The sequence below is a fragment of the Suillus paluster genome (genome assembly GCF_016628075.1).
Source record: "Suillus paluster strain FC165 chromosome Unknown EDB91scaffold_16, whole genome shotgun sequence".
NCBI classification, from domain to species: Eukaryota; Fungi; Basidiomycota; class Agaricomycetes; order Boletales; family Suillaceae; genus Suillus; species Suillus paluster.
In genome coordinates, this window is record NW_024537576.1 from 357041 (window position 1) to 380020 (window position 22980).

A 22980-nucleotide genomic window follows, 5' to 3' on the forward strand; every position below is an offset into this window, starting at 1 on the left:
TTCCATGCTAGTATGGATACAACATCAGTAAAACAACCGGTTGCTTTTCCCGCTTATGTTACTTAATTTTCAGCGAAGTAGCTAAAAACATTGCTTTTTCAACTTAGTACACTTTTGAAAAAGCAAATTCAGTGCATCTCAAACTCGCAAGTTAGATAATTAAAAAAAGTGAATTCAGCACAATAAGTAGTACTACTAAGAGTCGTATATACTGTTGTACTAGTAAGAGTCACCTATATTGTCCAAAAAAAGAAACTGCCAGTAGACACCAATTATCGAGTAAGTATCTTGAACTCGAAACTAAAACACTATTGACTCACATATACATCTTAATGCCATCAAAACTTTGCAGATGGGCCCTCAAAATCCTGTAAGTAACTTACATGCTGTGTAGATCATTGATTGCTGATGCGATTGACAGCAATTAGTCTGATATGTACCACATCGAAGTGCCAGTGGCAGCAGATGCAGCAGTTGGGGAGGATGTGGTGCCGAAAATGAATAAGTTCGATGTACTATGTAACAACTTGAAAGTCCGATTAGTGTGTGCAAGTCGATACTTTTTTGGGGCTTACGAGTTTTTCAACTTTCAAACCCATTCCTTCTCGCCCCAGCAAAAGTATTATCCTTTGTGACTCATAACCTCATCTCTTCAGCCATGTCTACCATTTTCTAGCAGTTCGAAAGCCCCATTCGTCAGCATCATTTCAAGCCCTTACTCGACACAATCAGTGCAGTTCTCCTCTCACAGTGTGTATTTCATCTTCCCCTCCTTGCAACCTTATCAGAGTCATATCTAGCTCATATCTCACCCGTATCTGTGCCGTTTCCCTCGATTCCGGATACATTAGAAAGCCCTCATTCGCCTCGTCATTTCAATACCACGCTTACCCTACCGCACATCGCGCTTGCTGTGCAGTACACCTGCAATGCATTCTCCCCCTCAGTTCTGGCTCTTTATCATACTTTTGACTATATCTCGCCCATATCTGCGCCGTTTCCTTCGATTCCGGATGTGTTAGAAAGCCCTCGATCGCCTCGTCATTCCGACACCACACTTACCCTATCGCACATCACGCTTGCTGTGCAGTACACCTGCAATGTGTTCTCCCCCTCCTTTATCACACTTTTGACCATATCTTGCCCGTATCTGTGCCGTTTCCCTCGATTCTGGATGCGTTAGAACGCCCTCAGTCGCCTTGTCATTCCAGCACCACACTTACCCTACTGCATATCGCGCTTGCTGTGCAGTACATCTGCAATATGTTCTCCCCCTCAGTCTCCTGTCGCTGACAGCAAGCCACATAAGTTTTTGTTATTTAGGTTTCATTCTACTAGTACTGACATCCATGACTACTACAGGATTTGTTTTCATTGTATCTACATGAATATCCGAGTCGCTATTGCTCTTTTATCCCTGCAAGTCCCCTTTTTGGGAGTCTCCTTAATTAGCTTTTCATGTGTAATACTACCCCTTTTCATGACATGCTTTTTCCGCTTTTTCTGGTTTTTTTAAGTGAATTAAGTGTGCAAAAAGCGAAAATTCAGAGATTGAGTGGGCTTAATAAAGTGACTCACACTTTTCACTCTCAAATGACTTAATGCTCCTTTTCACGTAATTAAGTGACAAATTAAGTGAGAAAAGCAACCGGTCGTTTTACTGATGAAGGTTCACTCCTACTAATAGGAAATATTATAAATTTAAACCCCTGTCTATGACCAACAGAACCACTAGGCCCATTGAACTGTTATGTACGTTAACTACTATTACACTAATCGCAATTGCCAAAAGACAAGAGCTTCCAGGCTGCCCCAATCTCAGTCATCTCCAGTATCCTTTCAATGATACCTGGGATAGATCAAATAGGCCAGCCTTGGCTCGACCTTGGCTTGTAATATAAGAATTTGCCGAAACTCATGCCTATGATTGAAGTAGTCTTTGGTTGTTGCTCTATCGCTTTATAATGAGGATATTCATGGAACAAATATATTTGGGACAGGAACTACAAGGCATGGTACGAGTACTAAGCTAATGGGCAAAAGCACATAGCACTAACTGGCCCTGATTGGAGATCTGCCCAGGAAAAAGAGGTGAGCTGTGAATCCCCTCGAACAAGTAGGAGTCCGTGACGATGCATCGCAGCAAAGCCGTGGATACCCGTCAAAGTAGGAGGGAGGGGACTCACCATAAGGCAAAGTACTAAGGGTTGCTAGGCATTGAGAAGTGAACAAATTCTTCAGTGAATGTCTGGGATAGCTTGCATGTAGGGCACCATGATTTGCGCGTGCTTTCAGAGATATAGCTGAAAAGCATCACTAGCCCAGCGTCCCTTGGTTTTCACGACTTCAAAGGGGATGTTGCAAAGTAAATATTTGAGCGTGAATCCTATGCGGATGCCTGTGACCTTGCCAAGGGATCCATGCCTCCTGCTCTGGCAGCTTGGGCTAGATGGCTGATGAATTTCTGTTTTGTTAATGTGCGGTGGCCAGGTTTTGAAGTGATATGCGAACAGGGGCCCTCTGGGAGGGGGTCTGTTGACTTCTAAGTGTTGGAGGAGCACCTGTTTGGGATCTGAAGGTCCGTTTTGGCATGCAAAGGATACATCTTCGCCTTCTCTAGAGGTCTTCATGTGGGGAATGCGAAAGACCCTCATTTCGAGGTTGTTGCAGGTCTCGTTTGATGCACATATTTGATGGTTTAATGTGAATTTCTGCATTGAATGAGGGGAGAGTAGGAATTGTGAACTCTCCTAGCCGAGCAGTGCAGTAGAAGGCGGTTGTCAGGCAGCTGAAGACTGAGGCATCCAACGGTGAGTCTAGGTTTAGTTGGTTGCGAAGTGAACAGATGAATTTGATGGTGTAAGGTCGATGCTTCTTGTGTTTCGAAGTGTGAGGCATGAGGTTTTCTGAAGCTTTGAGTAGGGCTTCTATTTGTACATCGTTGAGGGGCCCAGTCTAGGCCATGGAGGATGTGCCATGCTTGAACACCTGATCACGTAGTTTGAGATCATTTTTCCCGAGTATGAGCCGGCTACTGAAGGTGATGAAAGCAGCGATGAGGACTGAGGAGGCGGGGGTGCAGTCCAGTTCTGGGATTGTGTGAGAATCGTAATATACATGGTATACTGAGGAGGCCAGAGCCATATGACTTGTGGGTGCTTTTGGCCCATGCATGGCACATTAGCATCCTGGATGTGGGATATGTCGTCCATTGTGAGGGAGCTTGGTCTGGACCTTGATGAGAGTGGAACCCAGAGGTGAAGGTGGTGCTTTGCTGTGCAATGCGGGCCTAACGTGGAGGGCAGTGGGTTGAGATCAGGCAGATGAGCTGGTGCGGGTTAGTGAGTGGTATCTGTATGTTCTTTCAGGACAAGTGGGAACGTACTATACTTGCGATGTTTGGAAGAGCTCTTCTCCTTGCCACTCGAGTGTTCGGTTCTCGAGGGCTCGCTCAGTGTCTTGGCAGATAGGACAGCGCTTTGGGGGGCGTGAGAACCGCAATAGGGCGATGGGGACTTGTGCACTCGCTTGTCTGTAGAGGGGTGTCAAAGTTGGTGATGAAGTCCCTGAAAGCGGGAGGGATAGGAATGGGGGGGCAAAAGAAGGGTGCAAGAAGGGTATCTTCCATGTGATGGGCCGTCTGCAGGGTTGAGAGCACTAGGGACATAGTGTGTGAGGACACGACATGAAGCAGACTGAGTGGCATTGTGAACGTGCTTGAAGACAGAGTTGGTGGGGCAGTTGCGGCTGCAGGCCCTTCCACCATCCTTCCACAACTCCTCTGTTGTCTCTGTAAACCTTGAAGCAAGGGACCAGGTTGGGTTGGGAGGCTTGTATGATACTGAGGACGAGGAACTTGAATCCTGACAGCTTCAGCCCAGCCGATGTCAGCGGCTGTCGGCTTTCCATCCTGGTAAGAGACACCTAGGCGCGCCACCATCCGTTGATCCAAATTGTGACGCCCACGCCTGAGCTAGCATCAGAGAAGGCGTTGGGGTCAGTGACGAATGCAGGGGCCTGGCATGGGCCTGCTGATGGAGGGTTGGTGAAGAGTCGTGGACCACCATCTAAGGTCAGCAGCACAATTTCTAGGTGGGGTATGAGGCACTGAGAGGATGGGCACCGAAAATGGAGAGCATGGCTTCCAATTCGGTGATGTAGGCTCTACCTGCAGGAATGACAAGCGAAGCGTGAAGTAATTTGCCATGGAGTTTCTGTACTTCGAGTAGGACTGTGGCAGGGTTGGGATTCCCATGCCAATATGGCTTCCAGGTATTTTTTCTTTTTGCTGTCTGGGATCTCAATGGTGCGGTTGTCAAGATCCCAAGTGAAGCCCATGAATGGTGGGCTGGAGCGAAATGAAATGTCCTTGGAGATCTCCCACAGGGTGCCTGTCTTGGTAGATATGGAGTTGATGTTGTCCATGCAGTAAGAGAATTTGACAGTCTTCGGTGGACTGTGCTGATCTTTGGGAGAGATTGAGGATGGGGAAAGCACAGTCTTTGTCATATTCTTCTGGCTGGTTGTTTGGTAGAGTGGCACCTCGATACCACTTTTGACCACCATCTGTATGGAGACCACCTTGGTCGTGGATGCTCCAGGCCCAAGCTTTGTGCTGTTCATTGTATTTTCCCAGGTACTCTCATAATATGTGGAAGAATAAGTGGTCGTCGACCCACTTTGACAGGGGGCTGATCCCTTCACTGCAGGAAGATATCAGCGCCCTGCATCTGCAAGTCCCCTGTAAGATCTGGCTGCTGATGAGCAGCCGAAGCAGAAGCTCATATCAATGGCAAAGAGGTCCTTGCCTGTGTGGACGACAAGACCTACATATTGGGACAGGTGGAGGGGAATGGTTCTGTATGCCTCTGCCACGTCGCATGTTGCTCCTTGAGAGCCTGGGGGTAGGTGCCATACCAGTAAGCATATAGTAGCAAATGTACCATAAGTACAGGGATAGAGGTTTGAGTCAATAGAGGAATTAATGGAGGATATGGGGTGTATAAGAGAGGAAGAGCTATGCGATAAGTTTTGGATGATGTGGAATTTGCTGGGTTTCCCTGGCTTGGGAATAATAGATAGCGACGCAGTTTGGAATGGTCCGATGAGCGCCTCAACTTCAGCTTGTGAAAGAGGACCCAGGTACTGTCCCAAGCTAAATTCTTGATCGAGGATTGAGGCGAAAGCATCGGCGTGCTCGTCGAATGGATGGATTATTAGGTGGAATGTAAGTAGATGTGATGGGAGGTATGCTACCAGTAAAACCGTACTGTAAAGAATGAGGTATGCTTGGGTATGTAAGAATGAGTCCGGATTTAATAAGTAAAAGGTGTCAGGCATTGGCATGGTATGGTGTGAGAGCGCTAAGCTTCCTGGCCTCGAGGACACTTTTGAGCGCCATGATCCGAGCTTCCACATCCAGAGCAATTGTGGATGTGGTCCTTGCTGGTGCTTGAGCAACCATTGGGGCATTGCCAGTCGTAGCACAGTTGTAAGCCTTGGGTGTTGATGAGGCATCCCTCTGGGCTTCTTCAGCAGGAGGTTGGTGTCTTGTTGTCCCAGAGGAACTTGCTCTTGCACTTGTGGACATTGTGTGTGAAGTGGCTGAGGCATAAAGCACAGGCGTGAAGGCCAGTCGGGGCTGCGCTGCTCTGAAAAGACTGCCTGTCTTGTCCCATTTGTTTGTTATCTTGTTGGGGCCGGTTGCTGACTGGGGGAGGCAGCAGTGAGGTGGCAAGCATCCTGAGGGGTTTCAAGCAGGAGAATGAGAGTGGGAGCGTGTCTGACGAGGTGGCATGCAAGATTGGTGGTGCACTGGGATGGAGTCTGTGAGTCCCGCATTTTCTGTTGGGCTGACATTGCTAGCTGGAGCTGGGTTGAGGAAGCAGGGTTTTGATTCAGAGAGGGAAGTGGGGTAGGAGACACCAGGGACAGTATTTAAGGAGGAGATGAGTAGCAGTGGCAGCAAGGATGGGGTCGGGAGTGGGAGTGTTGTAGGGGAAGCAGGAAGTGATGGAGAGGGTGTGAGTGGAAGTGGAAGTGGTGGAGGAAGAGGAAGCGGAAGCATTGGTGGTGTCATATACCTGATCCGACCAGCTCCGATACTGATATCCGCTCTGCTTTCCAACCCCTCCACCCTGTTCATCCTCCGCTCTGTCCAATCACAAGTCTGCATTCCGCCCTACACTTCCGCTCAACCGCTCAACCAGTCCCCTTCCATAACCTCTCCATCCAACTGGAGCTCTTTCCCCTTTTAGATATATGCCTTCCCTATTGGTACATAGACCCTTACTTCTGGATGGCCAGGTAATTCCTATTACCGCTCAATTGCTGATCCAACGCATACATATTGATATCCACCCTGACTTATGTCTTCGCCTATGTAAAATACTTACAAACTATATCCTTGGTACATAGCTTTACTGCATAGTTATCCTGATCACTGCCTCACACATAGTAGTATATAACATATCATGTACTTAGATATTTTTCCTCGGTCTTAATATTACTTGTCTTCTCGCAGTTATATCCTGTGAGAATTCTCAGTAGAACCTTGCCTCCTCTGGACACAAGTCTCAACTTGTTGTCACCTCCTGACCCTCCAACCCTCCGCTCCGACTTAGAGCCAGTGCTCTAAGTCTTCCCCTTATTACTTCCACCCCTATCAAATATCCCCCTTCGCCCCTCTGCATTATCCTCCACCTTTCCCACCCCTACCAACATTCCCCTGCTCCTATCCCCTCTCCGCATCACTCCTCGCCTTCTCCGCTCCGCTCCTAGTTGGCCCACCGCTAGTAGCTCTTACTCCCCGACCCTCAGAGTGGACCAAAGCAGTCCAATTATCCTACCGTCGGACAATGTTGGACCCGCTCCAAATTTGGGGCACGTACTCGGCTAAGGGCAGCAGCGCAAGAGCTGAAGCCAAGCCCCGACCCCTCTGCTTCCTGAGTCAGCACGGTATCTAACAGGTGGGAGCATAAGCAGAAGCGGTGGTAGCATGTTTTGTGGCAGAGAGGGACAAGAAAGAATAATTAGAATTCAAAGATTTTAATTGAGGAGGGGTACATACCTCCGTCAGGCTTTCAATGCAAGATTTGTTCCAAACTTCTTTGGTTAGGTTTTTCAACAGCATGGCATTGAAAACGCCGATGTCGAAGGTGTTGTCCAGGGTAAGGGTGTCATGCCAATCCCAGTGGACACAGGCAGCATAAAGGAGTAGAGCATGTTTGCCGAAGGGTTCAGCGCATTGTGGGTGGGAGACAACATTCATGAAAAACATGGTGATAGTGCATTGGTGCTTCTCCAACCAGTTCAGTTTATTGATGTATAACAAGAAGCTATTCTTTGCCATGTCAAACTGTCTCCACTCAAGACTATGGTCTTGGATGGCCTTGCGAGAGGGTTTGAAAGCAGTGACTGCCTTTAATGCTACGAAGTCATTGACTTTTGTAAATCCAAATGTGCTGTCTGCTGAAGACTTGGCTTCATCTGCGGTGTCCTTGCAGCTGTCTGGGCTGAAGTACCACAGTTCGACACACTCGAAAGACTTGAGCTTGTGAATGGCATATTGAGATGGGCAATGGGTGAGAGTATCATTAACAGAAACTCCTGCCTTAAAATCATTGATCTTTGGTTTCTTCTTTTCAGCCTCTCAGCGTTCATCTTCAGCTTCCTGCTCCTGGGCGAGCTGTTCTTGCTCGGTATGTTCGTGTTCCAGCTTGGTTTGCTTTTGCTGTTAACTGGGCTTGTTCATTTACTTGCAGGGTCCATGCTGCGAGGCGGATGTCTTGGTCTTGCCGCCAGCCCGTGATGAGCTCATTGGCGGCTTTGTCATGGGTTACCTGTGTGTTTCCGATGATGCAGTTTCTTATGCCTTGGAAGGTTTTAGACACAAAGTCAGGTTCAATGTCCAGCACTAGATCCGATGCAATACGGGCCATGTTGGGGATTTGTTAAGGTCATGCTCAAGGGGAAGGTTACTCAAAGGGCTTCGGCTTCAGCTCAGTGCACTGCGCCCCTTACCCGAGTACGTGCCCTTAATTTCCAGGGGACAGAGGGGAAGTCCAATGGAAGTCTGGGGAATTCCAGGAGGACAGAAGTCAGTGGAGTTCAGCAGAACTCCGGAAGACTATGTGAGGACGGAGTAAGGCTACTACTGGAAATCTGGAGTAGAAACAGAACAGAGGTTAGACTACCCTAAGGTAGAGCTGGAGGATTAGTCCTAAGGTTTAACCCCTAAGACTCAGAGGTGGATGAGAGGTGAGACTCAAGTCCGGAGATTGCAGGAATGAGCAGAACTAAGATGATATTCAAACTAAGGAGTTCCAGAGTATTACAGGGGTTTATATACTGTAGGTATCATGTAAGTAAATCAGTCAGCAAAGGTAAGGGCTATGTACAAAGCATGTGGAAAGTCTATTACTAAGTGTAACGGATCAAAGCAGTGAAGTCAGGAAATGAAGTAAGAATGGATGGATCAGTAAGCATAGCAGAATAGGACATAACCAGTAACCGGAGCAATAGCTAATCTAAAAGGAGTTAGGGGTGAGTGCGGAGATGAAGGCGGAGTGCCAGGCAGAATAGCAGGACGGAGGACCAGACTTTTAATGAAGTAGATCCAGAATTCCGGATCCGGAGGTACTGGGATATGACAGGATTAAGGAGATGGTAAAGGAATGGTTTTAAATTTGAGAGATTTAAGTAAAGGGAAGGTGTATTAGTTTGAAGAAAAGAAAAGAGCTCGACGACAAATGTGTTGACGGCTTTGCTAGTGGTAGAGCCGAAACAAGAGCCGACGGCTTCTTCCGCTCGTCCAAAGACCAAACTCTAAGACTTCACTCGTGCCTCGCTTCGTCATAGAGTGACAACATGTGCCCCAGTACATATTTTTCAGGGCACAATTCAAGGAGTCCAAATTTATCTGGCATGATAGTGCAAAGGGGTTAAAGCTTGGGTGCAGTTCATCAACATTAATATTGATCAGATGGCTGAGGTGATGCATCTAGTGTAATGAGGATGATGTAGACTAAATCTCATACCCTCTATAATATGCCTCTTACAACCACTTGGAAGGAATTTGAATAATCCATGCAAATCAAAGCTTAGCTAACAGTAGAAAATCCACGATAGGTTGTGGGTAATGCTGAAAACAAGTCCGAGAATGTGGCATAGCAGACCTTCAGTTTTTCAGATCTCCTTCGAAGGTGGGGAGGCCGACAGATCAGAGGCTGAGGATTCCGAGGAACCTGTTGGTTCTTCCAGGGTGGGAGGCCCTCTGTAGTAAAATCGGCCATCTGAACCACAGAAATCAAGTCGAGTTCCCAAACGAAGAGCAAAGAACCTACTGATCATGTACCACGCTGCACTGATCATCCCAAACCCCACAAATACGACTGAAGCATAATCTACCCACCCCCATTCAGCGCCTCAGCCCAGTAACGGAGGAAAAAGCCACTCACTCATCGAAATCTTCGTGACTGGGATGACAGCAGGCATCGAGAACAGCACGATGACGAACATGATCCACAGCACCGCAACTGCATTGATCACAGTACCGAACCTGCCAAGATTGAATGGGGCATCGTGCATGTCTTGTCGAGCATTCAAGAGCGAGATCGCGACAGGCATGGCGTAGGATGCCCCGAGACACATGACGGCGACCCCTGCGAAGGCATTGAACGCAGCTGAGGAGACGAGGTAGATAAGTCCAAGGACAATCTGAATGAAGGTGGAGAGCAGGAGTGCATTGGCAGGGACGTCAGTCGAAGTGAGGGCTGATCTTGGAGAAGGACTGATGGAATGGGATAGCTTTGTCACGTGCGAACGCCCATGTTGCCCGAGAAGCGGCGCAGGATACGGAGATTGCACAAAACATACCGATACCGAATACTTGGGAAAGTGGTATGAGAAAGCTAGGTTACTTGGCAGTCATGACGTACTGATGGACCACTGGATATACCGCCAAGTCAGAGATGCAGCGCCGGATGAAAGGTCATGAAAAACTTACCAACCCAAAACCACCGGCCCTGGAGCCCATGATCAAAGTAAACATCACACCGATTGGTTGACCGGAAGAAACTGTTGAGGTGTGTACATCAGAAGCACCGAATTCCCTTAGGGCGAAACTGACCTTGAAGCAATGTAGCAACATCCGGAAGCGTGAAAAGAATTGACAGAAGGAATGCCACACCAGATAACGCGCCAATGGGTATAGACCAGATCATGGCCTTCGGAAGAATTTCAGAAGGGTTATGAACCTCTTCGGCCATGTTTGCAACTGGTTTTTGGATGTCAGTCGAGAGAACTTGGTCAAGGTCATCGGGGTCATACTCATGCCTATACTAGAGAATGTGTATGCTAGGACATGGTTCAGCTTCGAATCCAACTGCTAAATAAATGGTAACATCTTACCTGGCTGTTTGGATACAATATAGTAATATTAAGTAATAGTTATCAATAACTGGCAGCAACCATACCGGCAATAGACCGATGAAAAACGACCACCCAGGCGTCCATCCTGAAAATGATGGATCGAAGTTCCCGAGCACGAAAGAGACAGGACGACGCCCTGCCGCGGCCTTGGTGGACAAGCATATCAAGGTAACTTCAAACGACTCAACTCTATATACGGCAATCAGTTGCAGCAAAACGTACCGATGATGCCTAAGCCAGTCCAGCAAGCACAAATAATCTGGCAACACGTGATACTTTCAGAGCAACAAACAGGTAAGTACTTACGTCGATGGTCGGTAGGTACTTGTTGAAGAATAGGCAGAATACACAGGCAACAGCCGTCACCCCGAGGAAAATCATATCTAGAATGAAACATGAACTGGTCAGAAGAACACGTTGCTACATGGAAGAAAGCTTGCATGTTTCCGATGCTGTTGCGTTCCATTCCGGGAGATATATTCCGACACCAGCGACAATAAGTTCAGCAGTTCCTAGGAAATTGCATCAATGATACTCGGAGATGTTATGCATAGGAAGAAATACCAAAGGTGACACTCAGAGTAACCGTCCACACACCAACGACTGTCAGCCAGCCATTGATCCAGGAGGCAAGAAGCCTCGTGTGGGGGGATGCAAGTTGATAACACCAGTAATATGTCCCTGCGGATGTGGGGTATTTGGAGCATATCTCGGCCATTGAAAGAGCGAGGGTTTGTGTGAGGACCGCCACCAAGATCCATCTACACTATGTCAAAACGCGTGTGAGGTAAGTTGGAAAGGGTACATTTACCCCCATATCATTACCACTGGACCACCTCCAACGAGCGAAGTCGCTATAGGAGCTGAAAGACCATATGCTACGGCAGGGTAAGTTGCGGTGTTGATTGAGATCGTTGCTCAAACGTACGGATTGCCATGATTGCTAATTTGCATCAATAGCTTAGTGGGCGTCTTCACTCGAGCTGTCAGACTAACCTAGTGTCACTTGTTTGGATGCGTTTAATTTCTGCGACACAGCGAAGGGAGCAGTCTACTCACTGAACAATATATGTACTAGTCCTCGAGACTAGCAGCGACCATGAGCATGAAACACAGATTGAACAAGAACAAGCACAAGCACAAACCCGGGTCATCTCCTGCTTGTAGCCCAGGTTCTCCAGCCCGTCACGGGTGACAGCATCCACATCGAATTCATCTTTCACGTTCATTGTGGTGGCACAAGGAAAAAAAACAGTAGCCCATATGCAGGGGGGGGGAAGTATAAGTATGCACCCAATGCGAAGAGAACTACGACGTGGCGCGCCTTGAATTTGGGACGGGAAACTGGCTATCATGACGTTGCGGATGACTCCACCGTGAGACGCCAATTCAATGGCGAATAGGTGGGCCCTCCTTTTCTTCAGATATCATGTTAGAACAAGTACAATAGAAGATGATTCCGTTCGCACACCAGAATCGCGGATGACTAAACTGCAAGGAGATTTGAGTCAATAAGAGTTGTGAGAAATTTTGAATTGCGTCTACCTTAAAGATCTGCAGGAATAGAAGACTGGGCCAGCCAGACAGGGTGCGGTCATCCGCACCGACACCGGGCACACCCGCCATTCAAAATCCAACGGTGTTGCTTACCCGCACTCGCGCATCACCTCACCTCAGAAACGACGTTGGGCTCTCTCGGAGGTGAATGCAGAGATGAGCATGACATCTTGCAAGCCTGCCCATCGTCAGACTACTGTCACAAAGGTGCGAGCACACCAGTGACATGTAAAACGCCTTCGTCGAGATAGGCCAAGCCAAAAGATGTGCTGGATAGTCATCAAACGCATTAACGGTGTGTCATGCCAATCAAAGTTAAATTTACCGGAATGCGCCACGAAGAACGTCGACTTTGGGATCCGTGACAGTTGTCAGTCCGACGTCAAAGTCCATAGCGAATCAACAACAACTTACATATGGTTTACAGACATGTTTCTTACCCGGGTAACCCAACCGTAACTGATTGTTGCATTCCACTAGCTTCAGCATTTGACATAGCCGCGGCGTACTATGCTGCTGACAGTGAGACTCTGTGAGAGTGGGAAGGCAGCCTGAATCATAGTGTATGCGACGGAAATGAATGACAACGGCTCAGCGGTCCGGTTCCTTCGGAACGATTGGTGCGCATTTGCGATTCGCAATGTACTGGAATGTAATTGGCTTTCGGATCTTTCCTAAGAAAAAAAGTCACAAGACATTGACAATGACAAGACAACATAGACGTGCGCGTGACCACTGACGAACTTACAATGGATGCGTAAGTTCCAAAACGGGTTCAATCATGCCTCATCAAAAAGGACGATTTAACCCCTGACATAGCCTTTAGAAGTACTCTATGGCCTTACAATGGACAACACTTCCATGCAGCCCCAAGCACAAGATGTGATGTCTGCACACACTATGAGACCGGAAAAATGTTATTATCACCACCGGCGCTGATAATATGTCCGTTTCACCTGCTAAACTTGGGAGACGGTGACGGGTGATGGACTGGGTGATTTTGCGTCACCTTCACCTCCTTCCAATTACATCGAACGATGGTAAACTGAAGCTTATCGATTCGTAAACCCGCATGCCACGTACGCGGTTCACCGATCAATCCTATGAGTGGTTCAATCACGCCATTGTCGACATCCGTATCAGGAACCTCGAGCTGCACCACGCACGCAATACCGTTGTTGAAAACGCCTCCGAGTTGGGCAGAAGAAGCGCATTTCTATTGCAGAGCTTGATTAGTTCCTGATACAAGCTCTTTCCGATCGATCGATCGGTTCAAACTTCGTTAATTAACTGTGCATGATTATGGACTCGCCTTGAATACACTTACCTCGAACTCCCGATGGCTGGCGCAAGCGGCATCCCCATTCATCGACTGGCAGCAGTAAGGTAGAACGAGAAGAAGGTGAAGAGAACAGCAGCGAGTCTGGGCCCGACGGGAACAAAGCGCCCGGTGGACGAAAACGAAGCAGCGGTAGTAATGCACCAGTGGCGTTTGGAGTGCTGCTAGTAACTTAGCTCTGATTGGAATATAATCAAATTTGTGCCCTATCTCCAACCTGATGCAGTTTGACGTTTATCACCAGAAAATGCGGTCTATTATGTAGCTACCGGCGAACAGTCAAAAGTATGTACCAGGATATTCGTCACCCGAAAGGCCATTCGAGGGGATGGGCAAATATTCCGTTCATGATCACCCAGATAATCCAACCGGATGATGGCGATCGCCCCCTGTAAGCTCGTCGTCATCACCCATGCAATGGGTGATCCAGCCAGTAAACTTCGTCTGCTTTTAGTTTCATAGTGACACTGACAGCACTATATACTAATCACGATTGCCTGCATGTAAGACCGAACGACAGGGGCTCCCATGTGCTGGCACCCCGATCTCAGCTACCTTCGCGTGATGATAGTAGCATCTGCATCATGATCATTGTCCAGCATACTTTCAACACAGATCAGGAAATTCGAAGCATGGCTATCTTCCTGGGATGGAGGTATCCGCATTGGTACTGTACACCACCTAGCTTTGACTTATAAGGTTAACGGTTTCATTGTCGTGATGAATTTATACATACGGTTTAAGTAGCATATGCGTCAGGATAGAGAGCTGCTGAGGCGTGAAGCAAAGGGGATGGCATGTCCCAGCAGTACTTCCGCAGAAAAGCTATCGCTAACGCCGGGAAAAGATGCACTGCCGGTCTTAAACATCCAGAAAGGTTTTCCCCGCTGTTGTGCGAGTTGAGATATGGCTGGACGGGTTCCTTGCCTTAGTTGTGGGGTAGGTGGAGAACTCGTTTTGGGGACCGGACGGTGTGTCGACACCGTGCTGCGCAAAGCAATTATGAATAGTGTAGTTGAATTCAATGTATGAAAAGTTGAGGTTTTGCGATGAGACTTCATGTTCCACGCCCCCGAAAGCACCCAGCGAGTAAGTCTGCACAAATCCGGTAGTTCCACACATCTTGAAGACCAATGAGAGAGCTGTGGTCGACGGTGCTGGGAGACTATGGCGCAGATTAGCACATGGGCCAATCAGATGTTTGCGCAATGCGGACTCATTGGTAACTTGTTATCCAAGGAGGTTATCCCCCGATAGCAATGCGGTTGTACGTATCGTGCTGCTGCACGTGGAAAGGGACAGATTCCTGCGGGAAAGCAGATTTAATTATGTATTTGGGAACAAAGGCGTGGCGCTTACCGACATACATAAACCAGCGAACATTAGCGAGTGCGGTAATACGTCGAAGCGTACACTTAACAGCACTCGTTTGATCCTTGATTGAGTTGGCCGCATCAAGTTCAAGAAGGCACTTGCAAAAAGGACATAAGGAGCAAATACAACAACGTGGCAGACACGATGCACCTACGAATATTAAGCCCGTGACAAGGGTCGATCCGAGAAATCGAGAATTGCTCTGAGGACTAGACCTAAGAAACATAGCTGAATGGTGGATGCATTGGCCGGGTGTGCTTGCGAGTGGCGGTGGAGTCAGGACTGTTAAGTCATGAGCAATATACATATGTAAATTATGCACGGTCGTTGGCACCACCAAGAGCTATTTGGTAGAGCCATGGAGGCGGAGAGAGAAGTAGAGACAACGCTGAGCCTAGCGTGAAATAAATAGGGGATATGTGCATAACAATACACAGAATACATGGGCTGTTGTCGCTGGCGCCTAGGAAGTAGATAGAACAGGGAACTGAATCTCTGCTCTACAGCGTCCACAAAGGGTACGAGACTTTGCGATTGTGTATGTCGATAAGAGGTGTTGCCAGACCGCATGGTGCGTGTGACCAGGCCTATGAGCATAATGACATTACTTAGTTCGTTGTTAGTTCGCCTTCTAATGACAGATCTGTGTAGGTTCTGGATGTACTTTGCTGAGTCAACAGACAGCCTGAGAGCCAGGACCTACTGCCGACGAGCTCGAGGTCGATGTCATCATTAATATTGTGGATGTGTCAACACCTAATGAAAGAGATCAGACGAGTGGCGCATCTCCACCTGTTTATGGCAGGCTGCTACACAAGATCATTGATCTGAGACTGATCATGAAACTCATCTTGAGCGCTAATTACTAGCCCCCACAGTTTTTTCTCTTGAAACACACTTGAAACCCGCAAAATTTCGGTTAGTTTCCCAAAACAACCCCAATTAGAGTCTGTAAAGTTCCTGACTGAATTGAAGGTTGAACAATAACGTAATCTCCGTCTGCATCACACAGTATGCTAATCCTACTTACACGAATATCCTAACCTTTTCAGTCATACTGTTTGAAGGCCCGGTAGTCGTGAACGTAAATGCAGGAGGCTGGCCCAATCATGATCAGTGGCACCAACTTGCAGGCTGAATCCTGTGGCCATAACGTAACGTGAGGCAACTTACCTGGCGTGTTTGACTCATCCACTTTTTAGCATTCCGAAGAGGACATCAATTTTCGGCGTAGCGTTAAGTTCGGTTGCAGGTCCGGCGTTATGTTAGGCCTTCTTCTTTGATCAATCTCCAATGTTTATTGGCTCACGTGCAGCCACCCGCTTCTGGAATTTGACAGTTGGTCAAAACCGATAAGGTTATGTGGGTGCGCGCCTATGCGAGGCCTCACATATAAGAGGTGTGTGAGCAGTTTAGCAGGCCCATAACATTTGCACGACAAGTCACGATAGTTACGAACAATGGTCCCAATGACTCTTATGAAGCTTCCTTTTCTAGTGCCATCTGTCCTTGTATTCAATAATGCATTCATTTCTCCAGCCTCGACACCCCGCGATGATGAAGTTGTGAGCGGCGGCCCGCTCTACGAGCGTATCTGCCCAGCTATTTACCCAATATTACAGCGGGTAAGTAAATTTCCAACTTTTGTACACCTTGTTGAACATCCTGTTACAGTTATCTGCTTTGATACCCTGTGTTGCGGAAATAGCTGTCATACTTGCAGCTCATTTTCCGTCACCTCTCTCATCCAAAATCCTATCGACTCTAGTTCATACCGGAAAGCTTCTAGATATGATGCCAAACAGATACTTCATACTCGGAACAACCCTCACTACCATCGGTGGCCTGGGGCGCCTATGGTGTTTCCGCGTCATGGGACAACAATTCACTCACCAGCTCACCATACGCAAGAACCATGCACTTGTCACCACAGGTCCGTACGACATCGTACGACATCCTAGCTATACATCTAGCTGCATCGCCTCGTTGGGCATCTCGCTCATCTTCGCAAGCCCCGGATCGTTCATGCGGACATCCGGGTGGCTCTCCACTCGCTTCGGGCGTGGCCTACTTGGGTTGTGGGTGATACAAATCCTACTGTCCGTGGTGCTAAGCCGCGACCGGTCCATCCACGAAGATGCAATGCTTCGCAAGCATTTTGAGGAAGAATGGGATCGGTGGTCGAAAAGGGTGCGATATAGACTCATTCCAGGTGTATTCTAGCCATATTTTTGTATCTTTGTTATGACTCTAACTTCATTGTAATTGTTTCAATTCTCGTCCCCCGAAGAACTTCTTCGGCAAGTGGATCAGGCATAACAATGAAATGTATTTCATGGCCTTTGATGTATGATACAGGAATATTCCTCCGTTCATACTCATGATATGGTCGATGAGTGTCAATTGTTTGGAAGCTTTAAAAATGTGCCGTTACCACTCCAGGCCAGCCGGCGCCGCTCAGGCACGTGTACGCATGGTTGCGTCTTTGACTATGTAAGTTGTGATGCTATCGCGTCAATTACAAGACTCGTGACTCTCAATCTCCGGACTCACGAATCTGTTATCAAATGCTTTCATTATCCAGGTCTAGGGTCATACCCTCGTGATAGTCCAGAAGGCAGACTGCAATCAATTAGAAACTCTAGGCAATCATATTTCAAACCCCTTCCCTGTCGATTCTTTCTAGTTCCTGGTTTGGTACATTCACGAGCCGATTACCAGACGTGCAAAGCCTAAGTACTTATCATGACATCAGTCAATGACACACCAAGACCACTGATTCCAATCGCAAAACCAGAACTTGCATGACGGAAACGCCCGGGTGAGAACCTGTAGGCACCTGAGAGCAGAACCGATTGAGCTCAGCTAGGCGAGTGATGTTATAGTTCGCTTTTACAACTGAGAGCATGATGCTGCCGCGCATTGTTTCAATAGATTTCGAAGCTCAAATCCATGTCCTGCTACTACGTCAACGTTCAACGCGGACACTCGGTCAAGCACATGCTGCACATCTGCTGCATCTATGCCCCGGATCAATGAACTAATAATGAGCCGCAGATAAAATCTTATATGACGATATATCGTCATATATAGAACTTCTTTCCTTTATACTAGAATATAAAGTCGTGTAAAGTCATGTAAAACGCCGTAATCGCCGTAAAGTACCCTGGGTAGACTTACGAGTTCTCTGATTGAGTCAATATTATACGTGGAGTCAAGAAGTAATACTCTTGTGTACAAAGTACTAGTTTTGCAGCTCTTTCCGAGTTGATCATACAGGAACAGTAGCTACTAGCTAACAGTAGTTGAGGTCGGTGTCTCAGCCTTAATCCCCTTCGCACAAGTCCATTGAACATTGATGCGGACAGTGCGAGAGACTTCAAGAGACTCATCCGGAGAGATTCTGCCGTGTCGTGCCTTGCGGGCTGAAACGGCCTTCGCGTGAATGCATATGCAAAAGTGGTCTCGTGCGAGGCTCGTTTAGTTGTTGCGTCGCAAAAAATGCGGCATTCTGTTGCATTTCTTACCACCGTTTGATATCATGCGAGAATGGTACACATCATGTTGCTCGTAGCTACTGCAAAATACGATACAATGCTAGCAATATGAATCATAGCATTAAAATTGAAAGGGGTTGAATCATAGCAAGAGGCTCCGGTGCGAACAGCGTACATAAAGTGTCGCGGGATCCACACAGTTGCAAAATTTGTGCGAGGGGAATACAGGCGCTTGCATAAGTTTGTATGCATTGTGCTCGCAAGAAAATGGCAAAGAAAACGCTCGTCGTGGGTTCTTGGATACTATCATTCTCACCAATATGCAAAGGGTACCTAATATGCAAAATGTTCATAGCACTTCAACGCCATGGTCGGCCGGCGCTGAAAAAATTCAAGCATATACAGAGGGCCTATAGATGATGTATTGTATAAGTAGAATAAAATTTTCTTGGATATTGTAGCTACGAGAGATGAAATGGTGGTATTTTGCAACCTTGGTCGAACACAAATTACCCAGATCCCAAAGATCCTGCAAAGGTATTCATTAAGTTTTACCTGGAGCACAACAAATATCTTCTATAGATGTAAGAACACTGGTTCGATAGAGGTTATGCTCTTGCATTGAGGTGCTACAGTGGTAGTATTAACAACATGTATAGAAGTGTGACACTAGACAGGGGAGATGCATATGTAATTCAATCTCCTCCTCATCTGTGACACGGCACACGCGGCATCGAGTCTACATTCCGCACAACTTCGACTGGTTTGCAGCTGCGGAGAGCGAAAGTTGAGTGCGCCGACACTGCCGAGGTGTGACAAGCTGTGACCAAATTTTGCAGATTAGAGGAAGCCCGAATTTTCTCGGGTTTGCTCCGACACTACAACACAAAATCTTTAAAAATCAGAGCTATGTAGGGGGGATATGAATCTACAATTTTACATAGTTTCAAAAGAAAATGTGAAGTGATTGAGGAGCAACGAAAGTTTTGCTAAAAGTTTTGCAGAACTGTGGGATTGATAGTAAGTGTGCTCGCTGCTCAACGCTGCGAACTTCTCAGGTACTTACAGGGTCCTCTCCCTGACATTTTCGACACGCACGTTTAAGTTTTGCGATTCTGCATACACATGTAGTTATGGAATCAGCCGTAAGAAGCAATATCTTCTATGCTCTGCCTAGGAGAGACTACAAATAAGCGGATCTATTGAGGCGTGCGTCCGTACAACAAATACAACACGGATTGTTTTGAGTAATACCTCGAGACTACGGGAAAATTACAGGTACGATTCAGGACATTTGCAGTTTCTCTTCAGTTACCCGCATCTTTCTTGGCAGCGAACACGAGCAACTCGCACACGCGCCTCGAGTAGCCCCACTCGTTGTCGTACCATGCGATCAATTTCACGAACTGCTTGTTAAGCATGATACCCGCAGTGGCATCGAAGATGCTCGATGCAGGGTGGCCGAGGAAATCCGTCGAGACGACGCTTTCATCGGTGTAGGCCATGATGCCGTTGAGAGGGCCGTCAGCGGCGGCCTTCACTGCCTTCTTGATGTCATCATAGGTGGCGGGCTTCTTGAGGCGTACGACGAGGTCAACGACGGAGACGTCCAAAGTGGGAACACGGAAGGAAAGACCACTACAAGAATGTGGTTAGCGTCTTAGATTTGCGGGGCAAGTTCGAAATCACATACGTGAGCTTGCCGTTCAGTGAAGGAATAACCTTGCCGACTGCCTTGGCGGCACCCGTGGAGGACGGGATGATGTTGTTGTTAACAGCACGACCACCGCGCCAGTCCTTGTTGGAAGGACCGTCGACGGTCTTCTGGGTGGCTGTCGTCGAGTGGATAGTGGACATAAGACCTTCCTCGATGCCGAAGTTGTCATCGATCACCTTGGCGAGAGGCGCAAGGCAATTGGTCGTGCAGGAGGCGTTGGAGATCACGGTGTACTTGGGGTCATAAGACTCAAGGTTGACACCGCAGACAAACATGGGTGCGTCTGCCGAAGGAGCGGAGATGATGACCTTCTTTGCACCACCCTTGAGATGAGCAGAGGCTCTGAAATAAAGATCTTAATACTTAGCACTCGATCCATAAGATAATATCTCACTTCTCGATGCTAGTGAAGACACCCTGTTCACGTCGATCCGGTTAGCTTTCAAGAGGTGTATGGAAGACTAGTCGAGAAACTTACAGTGGACTCGACGATGTACTCAGCGCCGACCGAACCCCACTTAATGTTGCTAGGGTCCCGCTCGCCGAAAACGTGGATTGGTTTGTTGTTAATGTAGAGCTTTCCGTCCGCGGTGTGGACGTCGCCCTTGAAGCGACCGTGGACGGTGTCGTACTTGAACATGTAAACCTACAGTAATATTTACTCCCAATCAGAGCGAACCCGGTACGCAACGGTGTCATCCACTGACCATGTAGTCTAACTCGATGAAGGGACTGTAGACGAGAATCAGATGCATTTCGAAATTCATTAAGAGATGAACCCACTCATTAATGGCAACGACCTCGATGTCCTGGTTCTCGATGGCATTGCGCATGACGATCCGGCCAATACGACCTAAACGTACGATATCACGTCAAGAGACATTTACTTGCAATGAATCAAGATCATATACTGACCGAAACTACGCAGCAAGAAAGAACATAATCAGATCAGCGATGAAATCTCAACTGACAATAATAGCGTACCCGTTGATACCGACTTTGACGACCTGCGTTCGATGTTATCAGCAACAAAACATGAGCTCGGTGAACATCGTACTCACCATGTTGGCTGATGGATGATAGTGGTGATGGAGTGAAGTGGAGAAATGCGGATATGTCGGTAGGGGAGGTGAACCTTTTATACTAATCAATCTAATCAGTGATAACGTCAACCGCCGGCAAACCCCCCAAGACCGCCCCACAATAATCGTTTCTCGCAATTGATAATCGCCGCTCGCAGCAACATATGGTTGGTATGTCCGCACTCAAAGTTTCTCAGCCACTGACAGCTGAGGACAGCAAAATTACAAACGCACACGCGTGCTCAAGCATCGTCTCTCTAATCAGATTGGTAACTACCGGTGACCGTCCGGGTCCTCAAACGTTGGTTATCGGACCTCGTTCGGCTTAGATTTTTCAGCTAGCCTATCGTACCATCAGCATCGCACCATATTTCACTAGTGTGCTCAGCCATAATCTCGGTTATCTTGTTCCTTCTTGTTCTCGCTTTAGTCTCGCTCGACATCCTAGGCTCTAGTAGAGATGATTCATGGAGTACCGATCGCATTTGTCTGATAATACCTGGCTCGGCCTAAGACAACCGCTGTCATCAAGCCTCTCTCCTTGGAGCCTAGGCCTCACCGATCGATCAAGTAATCACTCCCTGATCTACCGTCATACCTCGTCATACTTGTTCGAATTCGATTGCCGGCATCTTCACCGACGCCCAGAGGCAGTGTCCAACGTGCATTCCGGGACTGAGCCTGACTCACTTTATGGTGTCGGTCTAGCGGAGTTTCTCACAACATCCTTTGTTCCGATCCCCTGAGCCACGGATTGGAACGTTGGAACCCTGTGCATGCTCTCTAATCTTGGTTATTCCAAGTCAAGATCATGCACTAGCGATTGGATTTAGTAATGCTCTAAGACTAGCTATTGCAGCCAATACAAATTAGACTGGGTGTTTGTGCGCCCTGGATACGGAAGTCACGGAACAGCCCTCAGCGCGTGAACGGTGGTTGTGACCTCAACTAAGTGAATGACGACGCTAATGCGCAATGAGCTAACCGAATAGGGTCTCAGAGTGAAATACAGATGCGGCCCGACATAGGACTGTCGCACATACATGATACGGTCATACCTTCTCCGATGAAATGAATCTTGTCCTGGCGTTCCCCTCTCGCAACTCCGCCAAGTAGAGGTCAAGCACCCCAGCAGATGGGCATGAGTTAGCCAACAATTTACATAGATTAAGCAGTTATTTCCTCCGTCACACCAGCATCCCACACAATCCAGCGGTCTTCCCCCAATGTGACTTCTTGACCACACTGCCAAGGAGATCCATTCCATTTATCAATCTCAGAGAGCACAGATTCTAACAATGGGAGCAGGGTGTCTGCATTCTGCGTGAACAGGATTTCCCTTCTGGGCGATGATGAAGTCAAGATGCGCATGCGCACTGCTTGAAATGTAGTGCCGTTCGGAGGGTCCTGACGCAGTGCAAGCGCATGCCCTCCAAGAACAGCAATGAACCCGGTCGATTCACTGGGTTCACGAGATGAAGTGAGGAATACGAACGGCGTGGTTGGTGTGACTGGTTGATCACTATCGCCCAGAAATCATGAAATGAACTATGAAGGGGAGAAGTTATTATCTCACACCCAGCGTTCTTCATACGGCTCGTGCTCTCCCGTCTGGGGGTTCAGCCCGATTCCAGTTTCTACTTCTTCCCCATCACATGAGGTCATTGTGCCTTCGTCAGGAGGGCCAAGTCCACGGGAATCAATATAGTGACTCCATCGGAAACGCAGAGGGGTTGAAGAGAGTGTGAGACGGATGCCAGAAAATCCCCATGTGACAACGCTCTCTGGCACTAAGTGCTTTGGGAGACGTAAGTCGAGACAGAGTACGGTGGAATCTTTGGAGAGTGGGACACTTGTGAACCGGGAGGAAAGCACGAGAACATCGGAGTCCTCATATGGTTGTTCACCATTCCAAGCGATACTGTTTCTGGTTGATATCGAAGGTGCGCCATATAACTGAGGCTCAGTCTGCAGTACAGAGTT

General features: G+C 47.8%; 6 protein-coding genes across 6 annotated transcripts; 1 reads left to right on the plus strand and 5 right to left on the minus strand.

Annotated features, from left to right (window-relative positions):
* Window positions 1-5332: 5332 nt before the first annotated feature.
* Window positions 5333-6067, minus strand: EDB91DRAFT_1246739 (uncharacterized protein; the record flags this gene model as incomplete). The annotated part of the gene is made up of 2 exons (XM_041322700.1): window positions 5333-5742; window positions 5788-6067. 2 exons carry the CDS (start codon window positions 6065-6067, stop codon window positions 5333-5335), a joined length of 690 nt encoding a protein of 229 aa, XP_041178972.1.
* An 894-nt stretch (window positions 6068-6961) lies between these two features.
* On the minus strand, window positions 6962-7940 carry EDB91DRAFT_1246740 (uncharacterized protein; the record flags this gene model as incomplete). Its single annotated transcript, XM_041322701.1, has 2 exons — window positions 6962-7648; window positions 7758-7940. 2 exons carry the CDS (start codon window positions 7938-7940, stop codon window positions 6962-6964), a joined length of 870 nt encoding a protein of 289 aa, XP_041178973.1.
* Window positions 7941-8940: 1000 nt separating this feature from the next.
* Window positions 8941-11660, minus strand: EDB91DRAFT_1123536 (amino acid transporter; the record flags this gene model as incomplete). Its single annotated transcript, XM_041318321.1, has 14 exons — window positions 8941-9293; window positions 9345-9404; window positions 9459-9773; window positions 9817-9888; window positions 10003-10077; window positions 10130-10276; window positions 10330-10372; window positions 10476-10603; window positions 10701-10831; window positions 10856-10943; window positions 10996-11192; window positions 11243-11309; window positions 11491-11518; window positions 11577-11660. The coding sequence occupies 14 exons, from the start codon at window positions 11658-11660 to the stop codon at window positions 9187-9189; spliced, it is 1542 nt and encodes a 513-aa protein (XP_041178974.1). The 3' UTR covers window positions 8941-9186.
* Window positions 11661-15860: 4200 nt separating this feature from the next.
* Window positions 15861-17119, plus strand: EDB91DRAFT_195537 (uncharacterized protein). Its single transcript, XM_041326390.1, has 2 exons — window positions 15861-16326; window positions 16376-17119. The coding sequence occupies exons 1-2, from the start codon at window positions 16162-16164 to the stop codon at window positions 16922-16924; spliced, it is 714 nt and encodes a 237-aa protein (XP_041178975.1). The 5' UTR covers window positions 15861-16161; the 3' UTR covers window positions 16925-17119.
* Window positions 17120-19134: 2015 nt separating this feature from the next.
* Window positions 19135-20979, minus strand: EDB91DRAFT_1080724 (glyceraldehyde-3-phosphate dehydrogenase; the record flags this gene model as incomplete). Its single annotated transcript, XM_041315273.1, has 11 exons — window positions 19135-19204; window positions 19265-19313; window positions 19514-19836; window positions 19892-20257; window positions 20310-20332; window positions 20394-20561; window positions 20623-20647; window positions 20699-20768; window positions 20831-20835; window positions 20900-20922; window positions 20977-20979. 11 exons carry the CDS (start codon window positions 20977-20979, stop codon window positions 19135-19137), a joined length of 1125 nt encoding a protein of 374 aa, XP_041178976.1.
* Window positions 20980-22365: 1386 nt separating this feature from the next.
* On the minus strand, window positions 22366-22947 carry EDB91DRAFT_1010773 (uncharacterized protein; the record flags this gene model as incomplete). Its single annotated transcript, XM_041312413.1, has 2 exons — window positions 22366-22519; window positions 22574-22947. Coding segments are annotated over 2 exons (528 nt in total), but the record flags the coding sequence as incomplete, so codon positions are not given.
* Window positions 22948-22980: the final 33 nt, after the last annotated feature.

What these genes read in the sequence shown, in the direction of transcription:
- EDB91DRAFT_195537 (XM_041326390.1), top strand. Translation starts at nt 16,162, where the DNA reads ATGGTCCCAATGACTCTTATGAAGCTTCCTTTTCTAGTGCCATCTGTC. An exon ending in TTTACCCAATATTACAGCGG is followed by an intron (nt 16,327 to 16,375) that starts GTAAGTAAATTT and finishes ATCCTGTTACAG; the next exon opens with TTATCTGCTTTGATACCCTG.